This window comes from Pristiophorus japonicus, chromosome 3 (assembly GCF_044704955.1).
Source record: "Pristiophorus japonicus isolate sPriJap1 chromosome 3, sPriJap1.hap1, whole genome shotgun sequence".
NCBI classification, from domain to species: Eukaryota; Metazoa; Chordata; class Chondrichthyes; family Pristiophoridae; genus Pristiophorus; species Pristiophorus japonicus.
The window spans coordinates 134,099,424-134,125,219 of NC_091979.1; the positions used below are offsets into that span (position 1 = coordinate 134,099,424).

The window sequence follows — 25,796 nt, forward strand, 5'->3', positions numbered from 1 at the left end:
AGGCTAAGTGAGTGGGCTAAAATTTGGCAGATGGAGTATAATGTGGGAAAATGTGAGGTTATCCAGTTTGGCAGAAAAAATAGAAAATCAAATTATAATTTAAATGGAGAAAAATTGCAAAGTGCTGCAGTACAGAGGGACCTGGGGGTCCTTGTGCATGAAACACAAAAGGTTAGTATGCAGGTACAGCAAGTAATCAGGAAGGCAAATGGAATGTTGGCCTTTATTGCAAGGAGGATGGAGTATAAAAGTAGAGAAGTCCTGCTACAACTGTACAGGGTATTGGTGAGGCCACACCTGGGGTACTGCATACAGTTTTGGTCTCTGTATTTAAGGAAGGACATACTTGCATTGGAGGCTTTTCAGAGAAGGTTCACTCAGTTGATTCCGGAGACGAGGTGGTTGACATATGAAGATAGGTTGAGTAGGTTGGGCCTATACTCAATGGCGTTCAGAAGAATGAGAGGTGATCTTATCAAAACATAAGAAAATGAGGAGGCTCGACAAGGTGGATGCAAAGAGGATATTTCCACTCATAGGGGAAACTAAGGGGGCATAGTCTCAGAATAAGGGGCTGCCCATTTAAAACTGAGATGAGGAGGAATTTCTTCTTTCAGAGGGTTGTAAATTTGTGGAATTCTCTGCCCCAGAGAGCTGTGGAGGCTGGGTCATTTAAGTCGGAGATAGACGGTTTTTTGAGCGATAAGGGAATAAAGGATTATGGGGAGCGGGCAGGGAAGTGGAGCTGAGACCATGATCAGATCAGCCATGATCTTATTAAATGACGGAGCAGGCTCGAGGGGCCAATTGGCCTACTCCTGCTCCTATTTCTTATGTTCTTATATAACTGCACTTTCCTGTTCTATCGCCATATCCCTTGATTTCTCGAGAGTTCAAAAATCTATCCAACTCAGCCTTTAATATACTGAACGACTGAGCATCCCCAGCTTTTTGGGGCAGAGAATTCAGAAGATTTACAATCCTCTGAGTGAAGAAATTCCTCCTCATTTCAGTCATAAAAGGCCGACCCCTTAGCCGGAGACTATGCCCCTAGTTCTAGACACTACAGCCAGGGGAAGCAATCTCTCAGCAACTATCCTGTCAATCCCCCTCAGAATCTTAAATGTTTCAATGAGATCACCTCTCATTCTTCTAAACTTCTAGGCCCAATCTACTCAATCTCTCCTCATAGGGCAAGTCTCTCATCCCAGGGTTTAATCTAGTGAACCTTTGTTGCATCGTCTCTAAGACAAGTACCTGTATATCCTTCCTTAGATAAGGAGACCAAAACTGTGCACAGTACACGAGGTGTGGTCTCAGCAAACCCCTGTACAATTGTAGCAAGACTTCCTTACTCTTGTATTCCAACCCTCCAGCAGTAAAGGCCAATATGCTATTTGCCTTCCTAACTGCTTGCCAACTCTCTGTTTCTTGTACTAGGACACCCAAATCTCTCTGAACACCAATGGATTCTCGCCATTTAAAAAATATTCTGTTTTTCTATTCATCCTATCAAACTGAATAACCTCACATTTCCCCAGATTATACTTTGCAGGCTTGAGATGAGGAGGAATTTCTTCACTCAGAGGGTTCGCAGTACCGCAGTTTACCCTGGAGCCTGTGGCTGCTGCAACCTGATCTGCAGCGGAGATCCCGCACTATAGAATCTTGAAGGACTCCGTGGATGCTCACACTGTTGCTATAGAGGACGTGGGTACCAGAATAGAGAGGGCTGACTGTTCCAGCTTCAACAGGTTAGAGATAACCACATTTCAGCGTTTCACTGACCTAATTGGTACTGCTGTCTACTTTCCTACTGATCAGTACCTTTGCAGAGTCAATGCTCAGCACTAGTAACCTGTCAGGAATGCAATCACATGATGGTGCTGTCTCTCAGATAGTTACACATGTGCGCTGTTCCACTACGTCCCTCAGATGCTTGCAAATGTGGAAGAAAGGATTCTGGGCCAGGTTGCCCTTGCAGCTGTATAAGAAGAGCAGCCCGCAGTATTTCCTTTTCAAACAAAATTCAGAATGATTGAGAAATCTCAATCTGTGTTTTTTTCTTATAGAAACATAGAAAATAGGTGCAGGAGCAGGCCATTCGGCCCTTCGAGCCTGCACTACCATTCAATATGATCATGGCTGATCATGCAACTTCAGTACCCCGTTCCTGCCTTCTCTCCATACCCCCGATCCCTTTAGTCGTAACGGCCACATCTAACTCCCTTTTGAATATATCCAACGAATTGGACTCAACAACTTTCTGTAGTAGAGAATTCCACAGGTTCACAATTCTCTGGCTGAAAAAGTTTCTCCTCATCTCGGTCCAAAATGGCTTACCCCTTATCCTTCTACTATGACCCTTGGTTCTAGACTTCACCAACATTGGGAACATTCTTCCTGCATCTACCCTGTCCAATCCCATCAGAATTTTATATGCTTCTATGAGATCCCCTCTCATTCTTCGAAATTCCAGTGAATCTAAGCCTAGTCGATCCAGTCTTTCTTCATATGTTAGTCCTGCCATCCTGGGAATCAGTCTGGTTAACCTTTGCTGCACTCCCTCAATAGCAAGAATGTCCTTCCTCAGATTAGGAGACCAAAACTGCACAAAATACTCAAGGTGTGGTCTCACCAAGGCCCTGTACAACTGCAGCAAGACCTCCTTGCCCCTGTACTCAAATCCTCACGCTATGAAGGCCAACATGCCATTTGCTTTCTTTACTGCCTGCTGTACCTGCATGCCTACTTTCAATGACTGATGTACCATGACACCCAGGTCTCGTTGCACCTCCCCTTTTACTAATCTGTCACCATTCAGATAATAATTTGCCTTCCTGTTTTTGCCACCAAAGTGGATAACCTTACACTTATCCACATTATACTGAATCTGCCATGCATTTGCCCACTGACCTAACCTGTCCAAGTCATCCTGCAGCCTCTTAGCATCCTCCTCACAGCTCACACTGCCACCCAGCTTAGTGTCATCTGCAAACTTGGAGATATTACATTCAATTCCTTCATCTAAATCATTAATATATATATTGTAAATAACTGGGGTGCCAGCACTGAACCTTGCAGTACCCCACTAGTCACTGCCTGCCATTCTGAAAAGGACCCGTTTATTCCCACTCTTTGTTTCCTGTCTGCCAAATAGTTCGCTATCCACGTCAATACATTACCCCCAATCCCATGTGCCTTAATTTTGCACACTAATCTCTTGTGTGGGACCTTGTCGAAAGCCTTCTGAAAGTCCAAATATACCACATCAACTGGTTCTCCCTTATCCACTCTACTGGAAACATCCTCAAAAAATTCTAGAAGATTTGTCAAGCATGATTTCCCTTTCACAAATCCATGCTGACTTGGACCTATCAAGTCACCTCTTTCCAAATGCGCTGCTATGACATCCTTAATAATTGATTCCATCATTTTACCCACTACTGATGTCAGGCTGACCGGTCCATAATTCCCTGTTTTCTCTCTCCCTCCTTTTTTAAAAAGTGGGGTTACGTTGGTCCACTCGATAGGAACTGATCTAGAGTCTATGGAATATTGGAAAATGACTGTCAATGCATCCGCTATTTCCAAGGCCACCTCCTTAAGTACTCTGGGATGCAGTCCATCAGGCCCTGGGGATTTATCGGCCTTCAATCCCATCAATTTCCCCAACACAATTTCCCGACTAATAAGGATTTCCCTCAGTTCCTCCTTCTTACTAGACCCTCTGACCCCTTTTATATCCGGAAGATTGTTTGTGTCCTCCTTAATGAATACTGAACCAAAGTACTTGTTCAATTGGTCTGCCATTTCTTTGTTCCCCATTATGACTTCCCCTGATTCTGACTGCAGGGGACCAACGTTTGTCTTTACTAACCTTTTTCTCTTTACATATCTATAGAAACTTTTGCAGTCCGTTTTAATGTTCCCTGCAAGCTTCCTCTCGTACTCTATTTTCACTGCCCTAATCAAACCCTTTGTCCTCCTCTGCTGAGTTCTAAATTTCTTCCAGTCCCCAGGTTCACTGCTATTTCTGGCCAATTTGTATGCCACTTCCTTGGCTTTAATACTATCCCTGATTTCCCTTGATAGCCACGGTTGAGCCACCTTCTCTTTTTTATTTTTATGCCAGACAGGGATGTACAATTGCTGTAGTTCATCCATGCGGTCTCTAAATGTCTGCCAAGTTCTGGACCATGGTCTCTCTCATTACACAACATCCAGTCTAAGATGGCCTCCCCCCTAGTTGGTTCCTCGACATATTGGTCTAGAAAACCATCCTTTATGCACACCAGGAAATCCTCCTCCACCGTATTGCTTCCAGTTTGGTTAGCCCGATCTGTATGCATATTAAAGTCATCCATGATAACTGCTGCATCTTTATTGCATGCACCCCTAATTTCCTGTCTGATGCCCTCCCCAACATCACTACTGCTGTTTGGAGGTCTGTACACAACTCCCACTGATGTCTTTTGCCCTTTGGTGTTCTGCAGCTCTACCTATATAGATTCCACATCATCCAAGCTAATGTCCTTCCTAACTATTGCATTAATCTCCTCTTTAACCAGCAATGCTACTCCACCTCCTTTTCCTTTTTTCTATCCTTCCTGAATTTTGAATACCCATGGATGTTGAGTTCCCAGCCCTGATCATCCTGGAGCCATGTCTCTGTAATCCCAATCACATCATATCCGTTAACATCTATTTGCACCGTTAATTCATCCACCTTATTACGGATACTCCTTGCATTGAGACACAAAGCCTTCAGGCTTGTTTTTTTAACACCCTTTGTCCTTTTAGAATTATGATGTAGTCTGACACTTTTTGTTTCTTGCCTTTGTTTACTCGGCCTTCCACTATTGCTTTTTACCTTTCTACCATCTGTTTCTGACTCCATATTACTTCGCCCTATCTTGCTGCATAGGTTCCCATCCCCCTGCCATATTAGTTTAAACACTCCAGAACTGCATTCGCAAATGTTACCCCCAGGACATCAGTTCCAGTCCTGCCCAAGTGCAGACCATCCCTTTTGTACAGGTCCCACTTCCCCCAGAACTGGTTCCAATGTCCCAGTAATTTGAATCCCTCCCTCTTGCACCACTGCTCAAGCCATGTATTTATTCTAACTATCCTGCTCCCTCCACTCTGATTAGCACGTGGCACTGGTAGCAATCCAGAGATTACTACCTTTGAGGCCCTACTTTTTAATTTAACTCCTAGCTCCCTAAATTCAGCTTGTAGGACCTCTTCCCGCTTCTTACCTATATCGTTGGTACCTACATGTACCACGACAACTGGCTGTTCACCCTCCCTCTCCAGAATGCTCTGCAGCCGCTCCGAGACATCCTTGACCCTTGCACCAGGGAGGCAACATACCATCCTGGAGTCTCGGTTGCGGCCGCAGAAACTCCTATCTATTCCCCTTACAATAGAGTCCCCTATCACTATAGCTCTCTCACTCTTTTTCCCATCCTTCTGTGCAGCAGAGCCACCCATGGTGCCATGAACTTGGCTGCTGCTGCCCTCCCCTGATGAGTCATCCTCCTCAACAGTACCCAAAGCAGGGGGATGACCGCATGGGACCCCTGCACTACCTTCCTTGCACTGCTCTTCCTGCTGGTCTTCCATTCCCTAGCTGGCTGTGGACCCTTCACCTGTGTTAAGACCAACTCGCTACACGTGCCACTCACGTCATTCTCAGCATCGTGGATGCTCCAGAGTAAATCCACCCTTAGCTCCAATTCCGCAACACGGTCCGTCAGGAGCTGGAGGCGGATACACTTCCCGCACACATAGTCGTCAGGGACACCGGAAGTGTCCCTGAGTTCCCACATGGTACAGGAGGAGCATATCACGTGACCGAGCTCTCCCGTCATGACTTAACCCTTAGATTAACTTAAATTGGCAACAACAATGCTAAAGTTTACTCACTGTTATAGACTAACTATTTCCTGACTAATAAGGATTTCCCTCAGTTCTCTCAGTTCCTCCTTCTCACTCGACTCCCGGTCCACTAGTACATCCGGAAGGTCATTTGTGTCTTCCTTCGTGAAGACAGAACCAAGTATTTGTTCAATTGGTCTGCCATTTCTTTGTTCCCCATTATTAATTCACCTGAGTCCGACTGCAAGGGACCTAAGTTTGTTTTCACCAATCTTTTTCTCTTCACATATCTATAGAAGCTTTTGCAGTCAGTTTTTATGTTCCCGGCAAGCTTTCTCTCATACTCTATTTTCCCCCTCCTAATTAAACCCTTTGTTCTCCGCTGCTAAATTTTAAATTTCTCCCAGTCCTCATGTTTGCTACTTTTTCTGGCCAATTTATATGCCTCTTCCTTGGATCATGGTCTGGAAGGCCCCGAAATGCAGCAGTTAAAATTTTGATTGGCCCTCCTACAAAAGGGGATGATCATCATGAAGCCTGCATTTTCTTTTTTGTGGGGAGCAGATCCTATGATCATTCTTGCTGTATCCCTCCTCCGCTGTAGTGGATGCCCAAAATGTGACCATACTAGTGTGGGCCCATGCCCAATTTAATCAACCAACTCCAGAAATTCTGGCAGCGTCAGGAATGGAGGTGACCTAAGCTGGCAGGATAGGGCAAAAGACTTTTGGTCCCCTGATTTCTGCAATGCTGGCAGCCATACTGCAGGAGGGTGACGGCTGCAAAGCCAGGTCGCTGATTGCAGTGTGGGAAGGCACAGCAGGAGGGGCGAAGGAGCAACGAGAGATTGTAGAGGGAAGTTCCCGGGGCCCAGGAGAGGCATGAATCTGGGGCCCAGAAGAGGCGAGGGCCCAGGGGCAGCACGGGTCAGCCCACACTGCGATATGTGTGCGCACTAGGTCCATGCAGCAGAGCTGGTCTCCTGTCGTCTTGGGTAATTTTTGCCACTGGACCAAGACCTAGCTCTGTCAAGCCCGTATGGTGGCTGGTGTGCAACGGCCACCACATGTTAAAAAAAATCCACGCACAGGCATCTTCCACCCTTCAGGATGTAGTTCAGGATCTGGAATATTAGGTCCTTCATTGAAACACCTGTGAACTCATCCCTTTTTGGCGTAGAAGCAAGTCATCCTCGATTTGAGGGACCGCCTATGTATATGATGATGATACTGAAGTCTGGCATGGATGCTGGTAAAATAATGCAACACACTAATGCCAAATGTGCTTTGTAATTGATATATAAAGATAGAATTTACATAGTAAAATGAGAAACTGCTCTTACCTTATGATGACAAGGCAGCAATCGAACTTGTTGCCTTAATCTGAATGCTTTTAGACAGACTCTGCACTGCTGACCGGGCACAAGCAGTTTGCTTTGTTCTTTCACTATTATCAAGGGTAAAGACACCACTATATGTCCTGGCACAGTGCTGGATCGATTTCTTTGAATAGATGGGTAACATGTTACACAGATAAATAAATAATGTGAAATTACTGAACAAATACACAAGAATGGACGCTGTACATTTTAAGAACCCATGTTTTCATCTACTGAAGTATTACATTGAGTGTCTCAGTTGGTAGCACTCTCGCCTGAGTCAGAAGGTTGTGGGTTCAAGTCCCACTCCAGAGACTTGAGCACCAAAATCTTGGCTGACACTCCAGTGCAGTGCTGAGGGAGTGCTGCACTCTCGGAGGTGTCATCTTTCGGATGAGATATTAAACTAAGGCCCCATCTGCTCTTTAAGTGGATGTAAAATATCCCATGGCACTATTTTGAAGAAGAGCAGGGGAGTTATCCCCGGTGGTCTGGCGAATATTTATCCTTCAATCAACATAACAAAAACAGATTATCTGGTCATTATCACATTGCTGTTTGTGGGAGCTTGCTGTACGCAAATTGGCTGCTGTGTTTCCTACATTACAAAAGTGACTACACTTCAAAAGTACTTCATTCGCTATAAAGCACTTTGGGAAGTCCTGAGGTCATGATAGGCACTATATGAATGCAAGTCTTTCTTTCTTTTATAAATAATGGACTTGCTATCATGAAATAAACATTCCAAATTCAAAAGAAGGTTGCGGTTTTCAATCCCAATCATTTTCCCCCTGAATCAAGGGTGGACTGGCCATATTGGAAAATTGAAGATTTCCTGAATGCTCCCATGAATGATTCTATAGCGCTGTTATTGACGTCCCTCTTTTTCTATTAAAATCCTGCACTTTTCGGGGAGCCAGTCCGCCATTGTCCTGAATCACTTTCTGTATAATACTATTCGAGCCAAGCTTTGGATCACCTAACACTACTGCTTGGTTTATCTTGTCATCTTTCCCATTTTCAGCCCTGTTGCTGTTTTGCACAAACGGGCCTTGGCCCTTCACGTGGGCTTTCAGTTTAAAAAAAAGTGAAAGATTCTACTGATTGTGTTCTGGTCCATAAAGCAGATCTATAGCACATCATCCTATTTTATCACCAGTGGATAAAACTTACAGGGGGAGAAATTGGGGTTGTTTGCGCCTCCCGATAGCACCCTTTTTGCCCAGGCACGGTGCTGCTAACAACTCCTGTTAAATTCTGCGGGAGTTTAGTGGCGACAGTAACCGGTAGCGTGGGCGATAATGACGTCATCACCGTGTGCAGTGACTCGTTTTCAGCTCGGAGCGAAAATTTGGGAGCGCTCCCTGAAGGTGCGCTGGGTGATGACAGTGACAGCTTCAGTGGGCATGTACCAAGTTGTAGGGGCGCTAGTTAGAGGGGATGTGGCGCTGCCAAAAAAAAATTGTCCGACTTACCGGTTGCGGCCTGTTGCATTGCGGAACATGGGGTCCATGTCACGATTTGGCAGCTCGGCACTCCACTGATGCAGGGCTGATGCCACAGAACCCTGCTCCCCGGTGGTCCAGGTAGGGAACTGCAGAGTCAGCAGCTTGGCCATTCCCTATAATGAAGGGGAATGCCCCTTTTATACGGCAGTGCTACGTGTGTGAGGGCATAGCGCTGCATCCCTCTCCGTTTGCTTCTGCCCCGCTCGTGCCCCACAGAGCAACTGGAGTGTGTTATTTTGTGCTCCACTTGCTCTCGGGGCGATAACCCCAATATCGCAAGCGGGATGGGACTTCCATGCCTGGTGGAGGAACATTTACTTCGCGGCTGTTATCGCCCCCAAATGAGGCGTTACGCAATTTACCCCCAAAATGTCAAAACAGCCTGAAAATCACTTACCTGTCTAATTGCAGAAGTAGATCATAGTCATTGGAAACTATCTCTCTATTCATTAGATCATTGATCATTGCTAGTGGTAAAGGCAGGCTGGAAACCTGTTGTAGTGGTTTCCAACGCTGATTTCTCTTCTAAAATTAAAAAAAATCACCCATTTCTGGTGTTTAGAAAAACATGAATAGATGTTTTGATTGTGGACATCCAATACTTTTAGCATTTACTAATGCAAAAAAGAATGTTTTACAAACTATTCATTGAGAATGATCTCAACACTTTAAAAATAACTACTTTCTATGGAATATATTAAGTTTCACTTCCAGTCCACCTGATCCATAATCTCATTTTCCTGAGTGACCCTCTTGACAAGGTGGAATGTCATCCTTTCCAGGTCTAGATACGATTGAGAGGCATTCCAACTAGGAAACTTCAGAGCTTTCCCAATATTATTGATGCTTAATTTATTGCCTATTTGCGTTACTCATATGTTTTCCTCATATCACACTCCGTGATTATCACTAGTTAAGTATTTGTTACTACAGGTAATGTTTTTCCACAATTGCTTTTTCTTGGCTCCATAAATATGTACAACATTTAAAACATTGTAATCGAAGCAATTACAATTACCTCTCGAAAAGTGAACTCGTGTTGAGGATGGTTCAAGCATGGAAAACACTCCTGACAAAGGTGGAAATCAGGACAGTTCAAACATCTTTTGAAGAATATGGAGGGAAAACAGAAACAATGCTTGCATCAACTCATTAAATATAATTACCCTTGCAATGCACAAAACCAACATGAACTCTATTTGTAGTTCAGTTCAATGGATGATAGCAGACCTTTATTTTAAATTGGGCTCCGACTGACTAATCTTTCTTTTCCCTCATAAAAAACTTCATGGTTGTTCCCTACCACCACCCACCCCCCCCACCATCCCTTTTCTCCATTCCTTTCCTTATGGTGGTAACTCTTGTTGGGGTATAGTTCCATGGCCACCAGCACCCTTCCTTACCTCACCCAGTTGGCCATTCTTCATATGTGATCTCCTACAGTGAGTGTTGGCAGGAAATTTGACTATGGAAATATCACCGTCAACCCTGATCCACACTCAGCATTCACGTGTACACTACCCAGCAAGATTCAGTGAACAGGAATCCTGGGTAATGTTTTCCATCTTAGTGTTGACAATGAGGTTAACTGTAGTACTCTACCATCAGCCAGCTCACTCAGGCCTGGGATTGAACCTCAGACATTCTCAGTCTGTGGGGCCCATTAGCAAACAACATTGTACATTTACCCATTTAGCCACCAGAATAGAACACAACAACAACTTGTATTTATATAGTGCCTTTAACATAGTGAAACGTCCCAAGGTGCTTCACAGGAGTGTTATCAGATAAAAATTTGACACCGAGCTGCATAAGTAGAAATCAGCGCAGGTGACCAAAAGCTTGGTCAAAGAGATAGGTTTTAAAGAGCATCTTGAAGGAGGAAAGAGAGGTAGAGAGGTGGAGAGGTTTGGGCGGAGATGGGCGATGTTACGGACGTGGAAATAGGCGATCTTAGTTATGCTGCACATATATGGTCAAAAGCTCATTCCAGGGTCAAATATGACACCAAGATTGCGAACAGTATGGTTCAGCCTCAGTCAGAAGTTGGGGAGAGAGAGGGAGTCAGTGGCTAGGGAACGGAGCTTATGGCAGGGAACGAAAACAATGGCTTCCGTCTTCGAGAGCTTGGGGTCTAGGCAACAGAAGACATGTGCACCAATGGTTGAGCGATTATAATCAGGGATGCTCAAGAGGGCAGAATTAGAGGAGCGCAGACATCTCTGGGGAGGGGGGGCGTTGTGGGGCTGGAGGACATTACAGAGCTAGGGAGGGACGAAACCATGGAGGGATTTGAAAACAAGGATGAGAATTGTGAAATCGATGCATTGTTTCAACCGGGAGCCAATGGAGGTTAGGAAACACAGGGGTGATGGGGCGGTAAGGCCTTTCTGACTGAGGGCTGGTGGATGGGCAAATCTATCCGAAATTGCCCCGAGTCAGCCACCCGAAACACCACTCGGATAATTTGAAAAAGTTTACGAGGCCAAAATCGCTCTATTCTCTACCCCAAGGATTCGGGTGAAGAATAATCATTTAATTCGAATTATCCGCCCCGTTTGGGGGAGGGCAATTTCGCCCCCTCTGTTTCTATCTATGCCGTCGCATCCCTTCATGATTTGAATCTATCAAATTACTCCATAATCTCCCCTGATCAAATGAAAACAACTCCATATTTTGCAAGTCCTTCTTTGTATTGTGTATTTCCTCATAGCAGGCAGTATCTTTGTGACTCTGCACTGTGAATGTTATAAAAACTGTTATAAAAGAAGCAACAGGTAGTATAAGACACTTTAAACAAAACCAAGGCACTATATCATGTATTTAATATTTGTTCATGCAAAACGCCAATCTGTTTACCTGTAACATTTGCCCTGAATTGGACAAGCCTGACAGTTATTGCATGGAATTCCGAGGTGCCTGTCAAGTCTCTCTCGTTCTGCTGCCATGATAAGTCTGGTGGAGTTTCTAAATTCTTCTTGCAGGAGACTCAGTGGTGCAAACTCCTCCCTGCAGAGAGGACACTTGATGATGTTTTCATTCTCAGTCTTTGCCTGGTGTTCCGCCCAAATCTTCATACATCTGATATGGACACTGTTACCACAGCTATATCTGTATTAAAAAAGAAAATAGTCACCAAGGATAGTTGATTAAGCACTATGATGAATAAGAAGATGGGAATCCACAAAGATAAAGGGCAAAGAATTCGCGGCCACGAGAGTTACTGGTGTCACTGCGGCCTCAGGTTAAAGGCCGCTGAAAATGAACGAAGCGCTACCAGAGAAAATTTTGCGCTGGGGGATAAAGATTTTTAGCCAAGTGCTAACTTAGGCAGGAATCTTACCAGCCTTGGGAGTGTGGGTTTGGAGGCGGGCCCGCTGTCAAAATGGCCGAGATTGACAGCGGGGCCAGATCCAGCTCTGAATCCGTCTCCTTGTCAGTTTCCAAAGCGTCGGATCTGGCTGCCGTTCGCAGACCCGACAACAAGTGGTGGGCCAGCCAATTAACATAATTAAGAGGTAATTTAGAGGTATTTAAAACTAATTTTACCAGGTACTTACCATTTTCCCAAGTTTTTCAGCAGCTTCCCACCGCTCGGGCTTCACATCATTTAGGTGTGTCAGGTTTGTAACGTCCTTACACACTACTAGAAATTCACATGAGGCACATTCTGCAGACAAGGTCACTCTGTGACCAGAACCTTTATTCACAGGACCAAGGAGTGATGACCCTGCGTGGGACCTCCCTTTATATATCTGGATGACCAGGTAAGGAGTGTCTCCCACAAGTTCACCCCCTGTGGTCAAGGTGTGCATTTCTTAGGTGTATACAGTATGCAGTGTTGTTATGAAGGTTACAGTTACATGAAGGTTACATGCATGACATCATCTCCCCCCCAACGTATTATGGGGTCAAAAATTAAGTCTTTCAGGCGGTCGACGCTCTCTCGTGGAGCGCCGCAGTTGGGGCTCTGGTTGTTGAGCTGTGGCATGCGTCTCTGTCACCTGTGGTGATTCCGGCCTGGCCACAGAGACTGTGCAAGCTGCTGAATGTTCTTGTTGCTCGTTCACTAGCGGTGGTGTGGGCAACATCTCATGTTCTTCCTCAGGTTCCTCAGTGTCCATGCTGAACCTTTTTTTTACTTGGTTCAGATGCTTGTGGCATATCTGTGCATTGTTAAGTCTGACCACTATGACCCTATTCCCCTCTTTGTCTTACAGTACCCTCAAGCCACTTGGGCCCCAAAGCGTGATTAAGAACAAATACAGGGTCATCGATTTCTATACATCTCCCCTTTGAGTTACGGTCATGGCACTCATTTTGGGACTGGCGCTTGCCCTCAACAATGTCTGACAGAACAGGATGAATGAGGGACAGCCGAGTTTTAAGTGTACGTTTCATGAGTAGTTCCATGGGCGGGACTCCCGTGAGCGAATGCGGTCGGACCTATAGGCCAGCAGGAGGCGCGATAGGCGGCATTGAAGGGAGGGTCCTTGAATCCGGAGCATGCCCTGTTTTATGATTTGGACCGCACGTTCCGCCTGGCCATTGGAAGCCGGCTTGAACGGTGCCATCCTGACATGTTTGATGCCATTACCCGACATGAACTCCCGGAATTCATAGCTAGTGAAACACGGGCCGTTGTCGCTAACCAGGATGTCCGGCAAGCCGTGGGTCGCAAAGACCGCACGCAGACTCTCCACAGTGCTGGATGTCGTGCACGAAATCAATATGATGCACTCGATCCATTTCGAGTACGCATCAACAACAATGAGGAACATTTTTCCCATGAACGGTGAATACGTGACCATGGCCTAGTGGGCCAGGGCCACGGGCTGAGTGGGGCCTCCCTGGGGGGCATTGCTCAGCTGGGCACACGTCGTGCACCTGCGAACACAATGTTCCAGGTCTGAGTCAATTCCCGGCCACCATACATGTGACCGGGCAATGGCCTTCATTAGCACGATGCCTGGGTGCGCACTGTGGAGTTCCCCGATGAATGCTTCCCTTCCTTTCTGGGGCATGACTACCTGGCTGCCCCATAGTAGGCAGTCGGCTTGGATGGCGAGCTCATCCATCCGTCTGTGAAACGGTCTGACCTCCTCGGGGCATGCTCCGTGTGCGGGCGCCCAATCCCCAGTCAGGATACATTTCTTAATCAAGGATAGGAGGGGATCTCTGTTGGTCCAGATTTTGATCTGGCGGGCTGTGATGGGGGAGCCTGTGCTGTCAAAGGCATCAATCGCCATGACCATCTCAGCGCTTTGCTCCGCTGCCCCCTCACTGGTGGCCAGTAGAAGCCTGCTGAGCGCATCGGCGCAATTTTCGGTGCCTGGCCGGTGCCGTATGGTGTAGTCATACGCAACCAGCGTGAGAGCCCATCGGTGTATGCCAGCTGGCGCATTGGCATTGACAGCTTTGCTGTCTGACAACAGGGATGTTAACGGCTTGTGGTCCATTTCTAACTCGAATCTTCTGCCCAAAAGGTACTGCCGCATCATTTTCACCCCGTAGATACATGCGAGTGTTTCCTTTTCAACCATCCTATATCCCCGTTCTGCTTGGGAGAGCGACCTGGAGGCATAAGCCACAGGTTGGAGTTGGCCCTCATCATTACTCTGCTGCAACACGCACCCAACCCCATAGGATGATGCATCACAAGTCAAAACCAATTTTTTACAGGGGTTGTACAGAGTCAACAGCTTATTAGAACAAAGCAGGTTCCACGCCTGATTGAAAGCCCGTTCCTGACAGTTCCCCCAAATCCAATCGCAATCCTTACACAGGAGCACATGTAGTGGCTCCAACAATGTGCTTAAGTTCATCAGAAAGTTCCCGAAATAGTTCAAGAATCCCAGAAATGAATGCAACTCCGATGTGTTGCTGGGCCTGGGCGTACGACGAATCGCCTCCGTTTTGGATTCGGTAGGCTGGATCCCGTCTGCGGCAACCCTCCTACCCAAAAACTCGACCTCTGGGGCCAAAAACACACACTTGGACTTCTTTAGTCGCAGGCCTACCCGGTCCAGTCGGCGTCGCACCTCCTCCAGGTTGTGGAGGTGTTCCTCGGTGTCTCGACCTGTGATAAGGATGTCGTCCTGAAATACGATTGTTCCGGGGATGGATTTGAGCAGGCTTTCCATATTCCTCTGAAAGATAGCGGCTGCTGAACGAATGCCAAACGGACACCTGTTGTCGATAAACAGCCCCTTGTGCGTGGTGATGGTGGTCAGTAGCTTGGATTCTTCGGGCAGTTCCTGGGTCATATAGGCTGAAGTGAGGTCCAACTTGGTGAACAGCTTGCCGCCTGCCAGCGTGGCAAAAAGATCCTCCGCTCTCGGAAGCGGGTATTGGCCTTGTAGTGACACTCGGTTGATGGTGGCCTTGTAGTCGCCACAGATCCTGACCGAGCCATCCGTTTTTAGGACAGGGACGATGGGGCTTGCCCAGTCGCTGAATTCAACGGGCGAAATTATGCCCTCTTTTAGCAACCTGTCCAACTCACTCTCAATTTTCTCCCGCATCACATACGGCACAGCTCTGGCTTTGTGGTGCACTGGTCTGGCGTCCGGGGTGATGCGTATCACTACTTTGGTACCTTTGAAAGTCCCGACACCAGGTTGAAATAGTGACTCGAATTTCTGTAGGACCTGTGAGCATGAACTTCGCTCCACAAATGAAATGGCATGCACATCCCTCCATTTCCAGTTCATCTTGGCGAGCCAGCTCCTCCACAAAAGCGCAGGACCATTTCCTGGGACAATCTAGAGTGGCAGCCGGTTCTCTGATCCATTATGTGTGACCACCAACATTGCACTGCCTGGCACTGGGATGATCTCTTTGGTGTACGTCCGTAATTGCGTGTCAATGTGTTCTAGTTTCGATCAGCTAGCTCTGAGTGGCCATAGTTTCTTGAATTGTTGGACACTCATAAGTGACTGGCTGGCCCCTGTGTCCAGCTCCATGTGTGCCGGGATGCCATTTAATAGGACTTTCATCATCATAGGTGGCGTTTTGGTATATGAGCTGTGGATGTTTGCCACATGAACCCGCTGAACTTCAGCGTCCATTGCTTTGTCCGAAGCATCAACCTGCCTTGCAGACCCCTCTTCTGGTTCACCTGCCTCGTAAATTAGCCTCGCCACGGGCTTCCTGCACATTCTGGCTAAATGTCCACTGAAGTTACAATTTCTACAGATCAATTGTTGAAACCTACAGGTTTTTGCAGCACGTCTGCCCCCGCACCTCCAGCATGAGCTGAGATTGTTGTGAACAAAAGGGCTGTTACCAGGCATTCCTCTCTGATTGTCTCTTTGATTACTCTTGAGCACTCTGTTAATGGGTGTTAATGGCCCCATCCCGGGACGCATTGTCCGCCGTGATGGCGGAAATGTCTGGTCAACCTGCCATTGTCTCTGTTGAGGACCCATTCTAGAGTCTGTTGCTGCCTGGGTGGTGTTGAATTGCCCTTGCCTGCCTGCGGGGTTCTGAGTCGCGTTTAGAATGTTAACTCCCTGATCCATCGCCACGTTGGACGCAGAGTTGCACGCGTATATTATCTTGGTTTCCTCCTCCCCCGCCATGAAGGTTTGAGCCATCAACGCCACCACTTCCAAGGTCAAGTTCTTGGTCTCAATTAGCTTTCTGAAAATCCCAGCATGACCAATGCCCTCAATAAAGAAATCCCTTAACATCTCCCCCCTGCAGGCGTCTGTGAACTTACAGAGGCTGACCAAGCGCTGAAGGTCCGCAACGAAGTCCGGTATCGAAACATAGAAAATAGGTGCAGGAGCAGGCCATTCGGCCCTTCAAGCCTGCACCGCCATTCAATGAGTTCATGGCTGAACATGCAACTTCAGTACCCCATTCCTGCTTTCTCGCCATACCCCTTGATCACCCGAGTAGTAAGGACTACATCTAACTCCTTTTTGAATATATTTAGTGAATTGGCCTCAACAACTTTCTGTGGTAGAGAATTCCACAGGTTCACCACTCTCTGGGTGAAGAAGTTTCTCCTCATCTCGGTCCTAAATGGCTTACCCCTTATCCTTAGACTGTGACCCCTAGTTCGGACATCCCCAACATTGGGAATATTCTTCCTGCATCTAACCTGTCTGAACCCATCAGAATTTTAAACGTTTCTATGAGATCCCCTCTCATTCTTCTGAACTCCAGTGAATACAAGCCCAGTTGATCCAGTCTTTCTTCATATGTCAGTCCCGCCATCCCGGTAATCAGTCTGGTGAACCTTCGCTGCACTCCCTCAATAGCAAGAATGTCCTTCCTCAAGTTAGGAGACCAAACTGTATACAATACTCCAGGTGTGGCCTCACCAAGGCCCTGTACAACTGTAGTAACACCTCCCTGCCCCTGTACTCAAATCCCCTCGCTATGAAGGCCAACATGCCATTTGCTTTCTTAACCGCCTGCTGTACCTGCATGCCAACCTTCAATGACTGATGTACCATGACACCCAGGTCTCGTTGCACCTCCCCTTTTCCTAATCTGTCACCATTCAGATAATAGTCTGTCTCTCTGTTTTTACCACCAAAGTGGATAACCTCACATTTATCCACATTATACTTCATCTGCCATGCATTTGCCCACTCACCTAACCTATCCAAGTCACTCTGCAGCCTCATAGCATCCTCCTCGCAGCTCACACTGCCACCCAATTTAGTGTCAGCCGCAAATTTGGAGATACTACATTTAATCCCCTCGTCGAAATCATTAATGTACAGTGTAAACAGCTGGGGCCCCAGCATAGAACCTTGCGGTACCCCACTAGTCACTGCCTGCCATTCTGAAAAGTACCCATTTACTCCTACTCTTTGCTTCCTGTCTGACAACCAGTTCTCAATCCATGTCAGCACACTACCCCCAATCCCATGTGCTTTAACTTTGCACTTTAATCTCTTGTGTGGGACCTGGTCGAAAGCCTTCTGAAAGTCCAAATATACCACATCAACTGGTTCTCCCTTGTCCACTCTACTGGAAACATCCTCAAAAAATTCCAGAAGATTTGTCAAGCATGATTTCCCTTTCACAAATCCATGCTGACTTGGACCTATCATGTCACCTCTTTCTAAATGCGCTGCTATGATATCCTTAATAATTGATTCCATCATTTTACCCACTACTGAGGTCAGGCTGACCGGTCTATAATTCCCTGTTTTCTCTCTCCCTCCTTTTTAAAAAAGTGGGGTTACATTGGCTACCCTCCACTCGATAGGAACTGATCCAGAGTCAATGGAATGTTGGAAAATGACTGTCAATGCATCCACTATTTCCAAGGCCACCTCCTTAAGTACTCTGGGATGCAGTCCATCAGGCCCTGGGGATTTATCGGCCTTCAATCCCATTAATTTCCCCAACACAATTTCCCGACTAATAAGGATTTCCCTCAGTTCCTCCTCCTTACTAGACCCTCTGACCCCTTTTATATCCGGAAGGTTGTTTGTGTCCTCCTTCGTGAATACCGAACCAAAGTACTTGTTCAATTGGTCTGCCATTTATTTGTTCCCCGTTATGACTTCCCCTGATTCTGACTGCAGGGGCCCTACGTTTGTCTTTACTAACCTTTTTCTCTTTACATATCTATCGAAACTTTTGCAATCCGTCTTAATGTTCCTTGCAAGCTTCTTCTCGTACTCCATTTTCCCTGCCCGAATGAAACCCTTTGTCCTCTTCTGCTGAGTTCTAAATTTCTTCCAGTCCCCGGGTTCGCTGTTATTTCTGGCCAATTTGTATGCCACGTCCTTGGCTTTAATACTATCCCTGATTTCCCTTGATAGCCACGGTTGAGCCACCTCCCTTTTTTATTTTTACGCCACACAGGAATATACAATTGTTGTAGTTCATCCATGCGGTCTCTCAATGCCTGCCATTGCCCATTTACAGTCAACCCCTTAAGTATCATTCGCCAATCTATCCTAGCCAATTCACGCCTCATACCTTGGTCCAGAAAATCATCCCTTATGCACTCCAGGAAATCCTCCTCCACCGTATTGCTCCCAGTTTGGTTAGCCCAATCGACGTGCATATTAAAGTGACCCATTATAACTGCTGCACCTTTATTGCATGTACCCCTAATTTCCTGTTTGATGCCCTCCCCAACATCACTACTACTATTTGGAGGTCTGTACACAACTCCCACTAACGTTTTTTGCCCTTTGGTGTTCTGCAGCTCAACCCATATAGATTCCACATCATCCAAGCTAATGTCCTTCCTAACTATTGCATTAATCTCCTCTTTAACCAGCAATGCTACCCCACCTCCTTTTCCTTTTATTCTATCCTTCCTGAATGTTGAATACCCCTGGATGTTGAGTTCCCAGCCCTGATCATCCTGGAGCCACGTCTCTGTAATCCCAATCACATCATATTTGTTAACATCTATTTGCACAGTTAATTCATCCACCTTATGACAGATACTCCTTGCATTAAGACACAAAGCCTTCAGGCTTGTTTTTTTAACACCCTTTGTCCTTTTAGAATTTGCTGTACAGTGGCCCTTTTTGTTCTTTGCCTTGGGTTTCTCTGTCCTCCACTTTTCCTCATCTCCTTTCTGTCTTTTGCTTTTGTCTACTTTTTGTTTCCCTCTGTCTCCCTGCATTGGTTCCCATCCCTGCCATATTACTTTAACTCCTCCCCAACAGCACTAGCAAACACTCCCCCGAGGACATTGGTTCCGGTCCTGCCCAGGTGCAGACCGTCCGGTTTGTACTGGTCCCACCTCCCCCAGAACCGGTTCCAATGCCCCAGGAATTTGAATCCCTCCCTGCTGCACCACTGCTCAAGCTACGTATTCATCTGCGCTATTCTGCGATTCCTACTCTGACTAGCACGTGGCACTGGTAGCAATCCCAAGATTACTACTTTTGAGTTCCTACTTTTTAATTTAGCTCCTAGCTCCTTAAATCCGTTTCGTAGGACCTCATCCCTTTTTTTACCTATGTCGTTGGTACCAATGTGCACCACGACAACTGGCTGTTCTCCCTCCCATTTTAGATTGTCCTGCACCCGCTCCGAGACATCCTTGACCCTTGCACCAGGGAGGCAACATACCATCCTGGAGTCTCAGTTGCGGCCGCAGAAACGCCTATGTATTCCCCTCACAGTTGAATCCCCTATCACTATCGCTCTCCCACTCTTTATCCTGCCCTCCTGTGCAACAGAGCCAGCCACGGTGCCATGAACTTGGCTGCTGCTGCCCTCCCCTGATGAGTCATCCCCCTCAACAGTATTCAAAACAGTGTATCTGTTTTGCAGGGGGATGACCACAGGGGACCCCTGCACTAACTTCATTGCACTACTCTTCCTGCTAGTCTTCCATTCCCTAGCTGGCTGTGGACCCTTCTCCTGCGGTAAGACCAACTCGCTACACGTGCTATTCACGTCATTCTCAGCATCGTGGATGCTCCAGAGTGAATCCACCCTCAGTTCCAATTCCGCAATGCGGTCCGTCAGGAGCTGGAGGCGGATACACTTCCCGCAGATGTAGTCGTCAGGGACACCGGAAGTGTCCCTGAGTTCCCACATGGTACAGGAGGAGCATATCACGTGACCGAGCTCTCCTGCCATCACTTAACCCTTAGATACACTTAAATTGGTGACAACACTGTTACAGGTTACTTACTGATATAAAAAGAAAAAGAAAAACTACTTACCAATCACCAGCCAATCACTTACCCCTTTGGCTGTGACGTCACCTTTTGATTCCTTTCTACTTCTTTTCTGCTTTTTCTCCCGGCTGGAGCTGCACAAGCTGGGCCTCTTATAGGCCTCACCACGCTGCTCCCGCCTCTCGCCGACTGCCGCTGCCTGTGGAACACCCGCTGGGCCTTTTATAGGCCTCACCATGCTGCTCCCACCTCTCGCTGACTGCCGCTGCCTGTGGAACACCCGCTGGGCCTTTTATAGGCCTCACTACGCTGCTCCCGCCTCTCGCCGACTGCCGCTCTGTCCTTCCCCACGTCGGTGTGTATAGAATCGGTGTCGGGCCATGTGTATACTGCTCACCGGTTTGAGGTGTTCACCGATCAGTTTGCTGAGCTCTTCAAAGGTTTTGTCCGCCGGCTTCTCGGGTGTGAGCAGGTCTTTCATCACCGCGTACGTCTTAGGTCCACAGCTGGTCAGTAGATGCGCCCTTCGCTTGTCAGCCGCTGCATCTCCCAGCCAGTCCTTCGTGACAAAGCTCTGTTGGAGCCTCTCAACGAAATCGTCCCTGTCCTCACCAACACAGTACCGTTCCTCTGTGCTACCGGTGGCCATTCTCATGAGTCGTTGATTCCCGTTTCTCATCGCCAAATGTAATGTCCTTACACACTACTATAAATTCACATGAGGCACATTCTGCAGACAAAGTCACTCTGTGGCTAGAACCTTTATTCACAGAACCAAGGAGTGATGACCCTGCGTGGGACCTCCCTTTATATACCTGGATGACCAGGTGAGGAGTGTCTCCCACAAGTTCACCCCCTGTGGTCAAGGTGTGCATTTCTTAAGTGTGTACAGTATGCAGTGTTGTTATGAAGGTTACAGTTACATGAAGGTTCCATACATGACAAGGTTCTCAATGACTCTCCTTTGATTTGACTAGTTGGCAGTTGCAGAAGTGATATAAAAGCTACCATTTCACAGGTGTTCACTTTCCAATCTCAGTGACTGAAGCCTTCAGGATTTGGAAGACACTTCTGAGCTGTATGCAGTTGGAAGTGTCTGCAGTGAACTCTCTAATCACAGTCACCTCCTTGGAGCAACCTCTCTCACCATTCAGATTGCTTCTGTCATCTCAACTTCAGCTGCCATCTATTCCAGCAGCATTGATGCTCTTGAGAAAATCTCACCTTGGTCCTCAGAATACGACCACGATCAGCCCCAACACCAACATCACTAAACACACCAGCATCACCACCAACAACATCAAAATTCTTCGCAATCACCTGATGCTGCACAGGACACAGGGCATCAGTACCCAACCACATTGCTGCCCGGACACCAGGGATGGCCTCACCATGGCCACATTTACTGCACTTGACGCTGTAAACCCTGGCTGCTACAGGATGCGCCAGGTTAGTGCCACCCACACCAGCACCATAAGGCATCCCTGCAATACGAACATAGAAATAGAAACAGGAGTAGGCCATGTTCCCCTCGAGCCTGCTCCACCATTTAATTCTATCATGGCTGATCCGATCATGGACTCAGGTCCACTTCGCTACCCACTCCCCATAACCCCTTATCGGTTAAGAAACTGTCTATTTCTGTCTTAAATGCATTCAATGTCCCAGCTTCCACAGCTCTCTGAGGCAGCGAATTCCACAGATTTACAACGCTCTGAGAGAAGAAATTCCTCCTCATCTCTGTTTTAAATGGGCGGCCCCTTATTCTAAGATAATGCTCCCTAGTTCTAGTTTCCCCCATCAGTGGAAACATCCTCTCTGCATCCACCTTGCCAAGCCCCCTTATAATCTTATACATTTCGATAAGATCACCTCTCATTCTTCTGAATTCCAATGAGTAGAGCCCCAACCTACTCAACCTTTCCTCATAAGTCAACCCCCTCATCTCCAAAATCAACCTAGTGAACCTTCTCTGAACTGCCTCCAAAGCAAATATATAATTTCTTAAATATGGAAACCAAAACTGCTCGCAGTATTCCAGGTGTGGCCTCACCAATACCCTGTATAACTGTAGCAAGACTTCCTTGCTTTTACACTCCATCCCCTTTGCAATAATTCCATTGGCCTTCCTGATCACTTGCTGTATTTACATACTAACCTTTTGTGTTTCATGCACAACTACTCCCAGGTCCCGTTGTACTGCAGCACTTTGCAATTTTTCTCCATTTAAATAATAACTTACTCTTTGAAAGTGCATAATCTCACATTTTCCAACATTATACTCCATCTGTCAAATTTTTGTCCACTCACTTAGCCTGTCTATGTCCTTTTGCAGATTCTTTGTGTCCTCCTCACACATTGCTTTTCCTCCCATCTTTGTATCATCAGCAAACTTGGCTACGTTATACTCGGTCCCTTCTTCCAAGTCATTGATATAGATTATAAATAGTTGGGGTCCCAGCACTGATCACTGCAGCACCCCACTAGTTACTGATTGCCAACCAGAGAATGAACCATTTACCCTGACTCTCTGTATTCTGTTAGTTAGCCAATCCTCTACCCATGCTAATATATTACCCAATATATTTTTGTTTAGATTTTTAATTTAGTTGATAAGATGATCTTGATATATTGTTTCCAGAACCAGTGCTTCTAGCAATTAAAATGTTGGGATTTTATTGCCCATGGTGTTGCATGTACTAAACAAAGCTTGCAATATGGTACATGAATGTGAAAAGTTGAATACAGCAGTTTAATCATCACCAAAAAACAGCCACTGCCTAATGTAACATCACTCCATTCTACACAAAGTAAGAATTTGTGGTGTTGTAGTTTTTCCTGTTTCCTTGCAACTGGATTCCATGAAAAACATGCAGTAAACAAATTCAATAGGCATCACAGTAATTTGCCTTATTTATCTATGTAACATTTCTATTTAAAATAATCATAAAACATCAATTTAGCAAATATTATAAAAGAGAAGGCATGCTTGTAATTTGAAAGTTGCATGATATTCAAAAAGCGAACTTTATGTCTTGTTGTACTCAGTTTCTGCCACTAGAATGCACCAGCTTTGTACATACAATGGGGCAGAAATTCCGGCCTCCCGGGTCCGTACTGAGCGTCTATGGGATGGCATCGCAAAAGCCGGTTTTCAGCGCACAATGCGCATGCGCTGAAAACCAGCTTTTCCGATCTGTCAAGCTGGAACTTGACAGATCTTCCATATCTTGGGAGCGAGAGCATTTGCGAGATTTACCCATATCTTGCCCAGCAATTGTCCTCAAAACTCTTGCGCCTGATAAAAACAGGAGCACAGCCTACTTTTACAGGTGTAAGAGTTTTAAAATACACAAAACTATTTTAAAATAAAATTATAAAAACACATTTTATTGTTAAAAACCCTCCCCACTATGGTAAGTTTATTTTAAACCATAATTAAAAAACTTTTTAAAAAAATCGCAAAATTATATATTTTTTAAATACATAAATAACTTTAATTTAAATATGTTGTGTATTTTTTCTATTTTTTATTATCGGTTTTGTGTGTTTTGGGGGCTGTTTCTCATTCATAATAATGGGAACGCCAACTTACGGAGTTCCCATTATTATGAATGAAAACATACTATACCTGATTGGCTCCAGCTCCAGGCCTGTGCACGTCCTGCCGTGCACGCGCTGCGATGCACAGTCAGAGGAGGCCTTAGGACTGGGAACTCGCGTGGGTGAAGCAGGATAAGGTAAGTGCACATTTTTAAAAAGTTTTTTTACCTGATCGCCCGCGGGAAGCAGCCGATTTCTGGGTCACTAATAATGCCATCTTGTGGCTGTCATGGATTACTGCTGAAGTATTCTGCTCTTTACTACTTACCTTGCTGGAATATGGGTTCTAGTGTCTGAGAATTTATTTAAAACATTAGAATTGCAAACCTTCGCTGCTAGATGGCAGTCCATCATTTAGGTGCATATTCTAGACTCAAATTACAGACTCATCTCGTTTCTCCCGCAGTTTAAAAAAAATTGGAATATCTAGTGAAATGGGCAAGGCTCAAATTGCAGAACACCAACAAGGTTAAAAAGACTGGGTGAGAAGATGATGTAAATCAATAAGTTGTGGTTAGGCTTTAAAAGCTTTTAGATTGTAGGAGAAAGGAAAGACTAGGGGAGGCAAAAAGTTTTACCCTTTCTACATGGGCCCTCACATAATACCAACATAAATTGGAAATTCGTCAACTTTATTAATGTGCAGCTCATTTGCAATCATCAGTATTGCATTATGCAAATCACTGCTCAATTTCCAGGAAACTTTCATGATGCTTTCATTTTATGGCAATCCATTGTACCATTAATATTTGTCCCAGAGAGGAAAGTGGAAGAGTAACTCCTGGGTGATCACGATCACCTTCTTCAATGTTAATTTCTGACCCCTTTATAGTAAACAGCCGAGAACAGATAAAATGTAGTCAATTCTATCACAAGAGTCACAATATATCATATCGGTTGCATTGTGAAGCACCAATTCAGTTGCTTGGCAGGTCTGAGTCATCTTGCGACATGGCAACGACTTCACCCTGCAGTGTGGCATCATCATGGAGGACCTGGAAGAGGAAGAATTCCTGTCTTCCTCTTCCAGGGCCTCCATGACATCAAGTGGACTAGCAAAGAGAGGTTAGAAACATAGAAAATAGGTGCAGGAGTAGGCCATTCGGCCCTTCTAGCCTGCACCGCCATTCAATGAGTTCATGGCTGAACATGCAACTTCAGTACCCCATTCCTGCTTTCTCGCCATACCCCTTGATCCCCCTAGTAGTAAGGACTATATCTAACTCCTTTTTGAATATATTTAGTGAATTAGCCTCAACAACTTTCTGTGGTAGAGAATTCCACAGGTTCACCACTCTCTGGGTGAAGAAGTTTCTCCTCATCTCGGTCCTAAATGGCTTACCCCTTATCCTTAGTCTGTGACCCGTGGTTCTGGACTTCCCCAACATTGGGAACATTCTTCCTGCATCTAACCTGTCTAAACCCGTCAGAAATGAAAATGTTTCTATGAGATCCCCTCTCATTCTTCTGAACTCCAGTGAATACAAGCCCAGTTGATCCGGTCTTTCTTGATATGTCAGTCCCGCCATCCCGGGAATCAGTCTGGTGAACCTTCACTGCAATCCCTCAATAGCAAGAATGTCCTTCCTCAAGTTAGGAGACCACAACTGTACACAATACTCCAGGTGTGGCCTCACCAAGGCCCTGTACAACTGTAGTAACACCTCCCTGCCCCTGTACTCAAATCCCCTCGCTATGAACGCCAACATGCCATTTGCTTTCTTAACCGCCTGCTGTACCTGCATGCCAACCTTCAATGACTGATGTACCATGACACCCAGGTCTCGTTGCACCTCC

General features: G+C 46.0%; 1 protein-coding gene across 3 annotated transcripts in view; it reads right to left on the reverse strand.

Annotated features, from left to right (window-relative positions):
• zswim2 (zinc finger, SWIM-type containing 2) overlaps positions 1–25,796 on the reverse strand; it is a 68,057-nt gene that overhangs the window by 8,372 nt on the left and 33,889 nt on the right. For all 3 annotated transcript variants that reach the window (XM_070874810.1, XM_070874811.1, XM_070874812.1), the window contains 4 exons: positions 11,632–11,883; positions 9,791–9,875; positions 9,170–9,297; positions 7,229–7,388 (listed from right to left, as the gene is read on the reverse strand). In XM_070874810.1, coding sequence (XP_070730911.1) covers positions 7,229–7,388; positions 9,170–9,297; positions 9,791–9,875; positions 11,632–11,883 — 625 coding nt within the window. The remainder of the gene's footprint in view (positions 1–7,228; positions 7,389–9,169; positions 9,298–9,790; positions 9,876–11,631; positions 11,884–25,796) is intronic.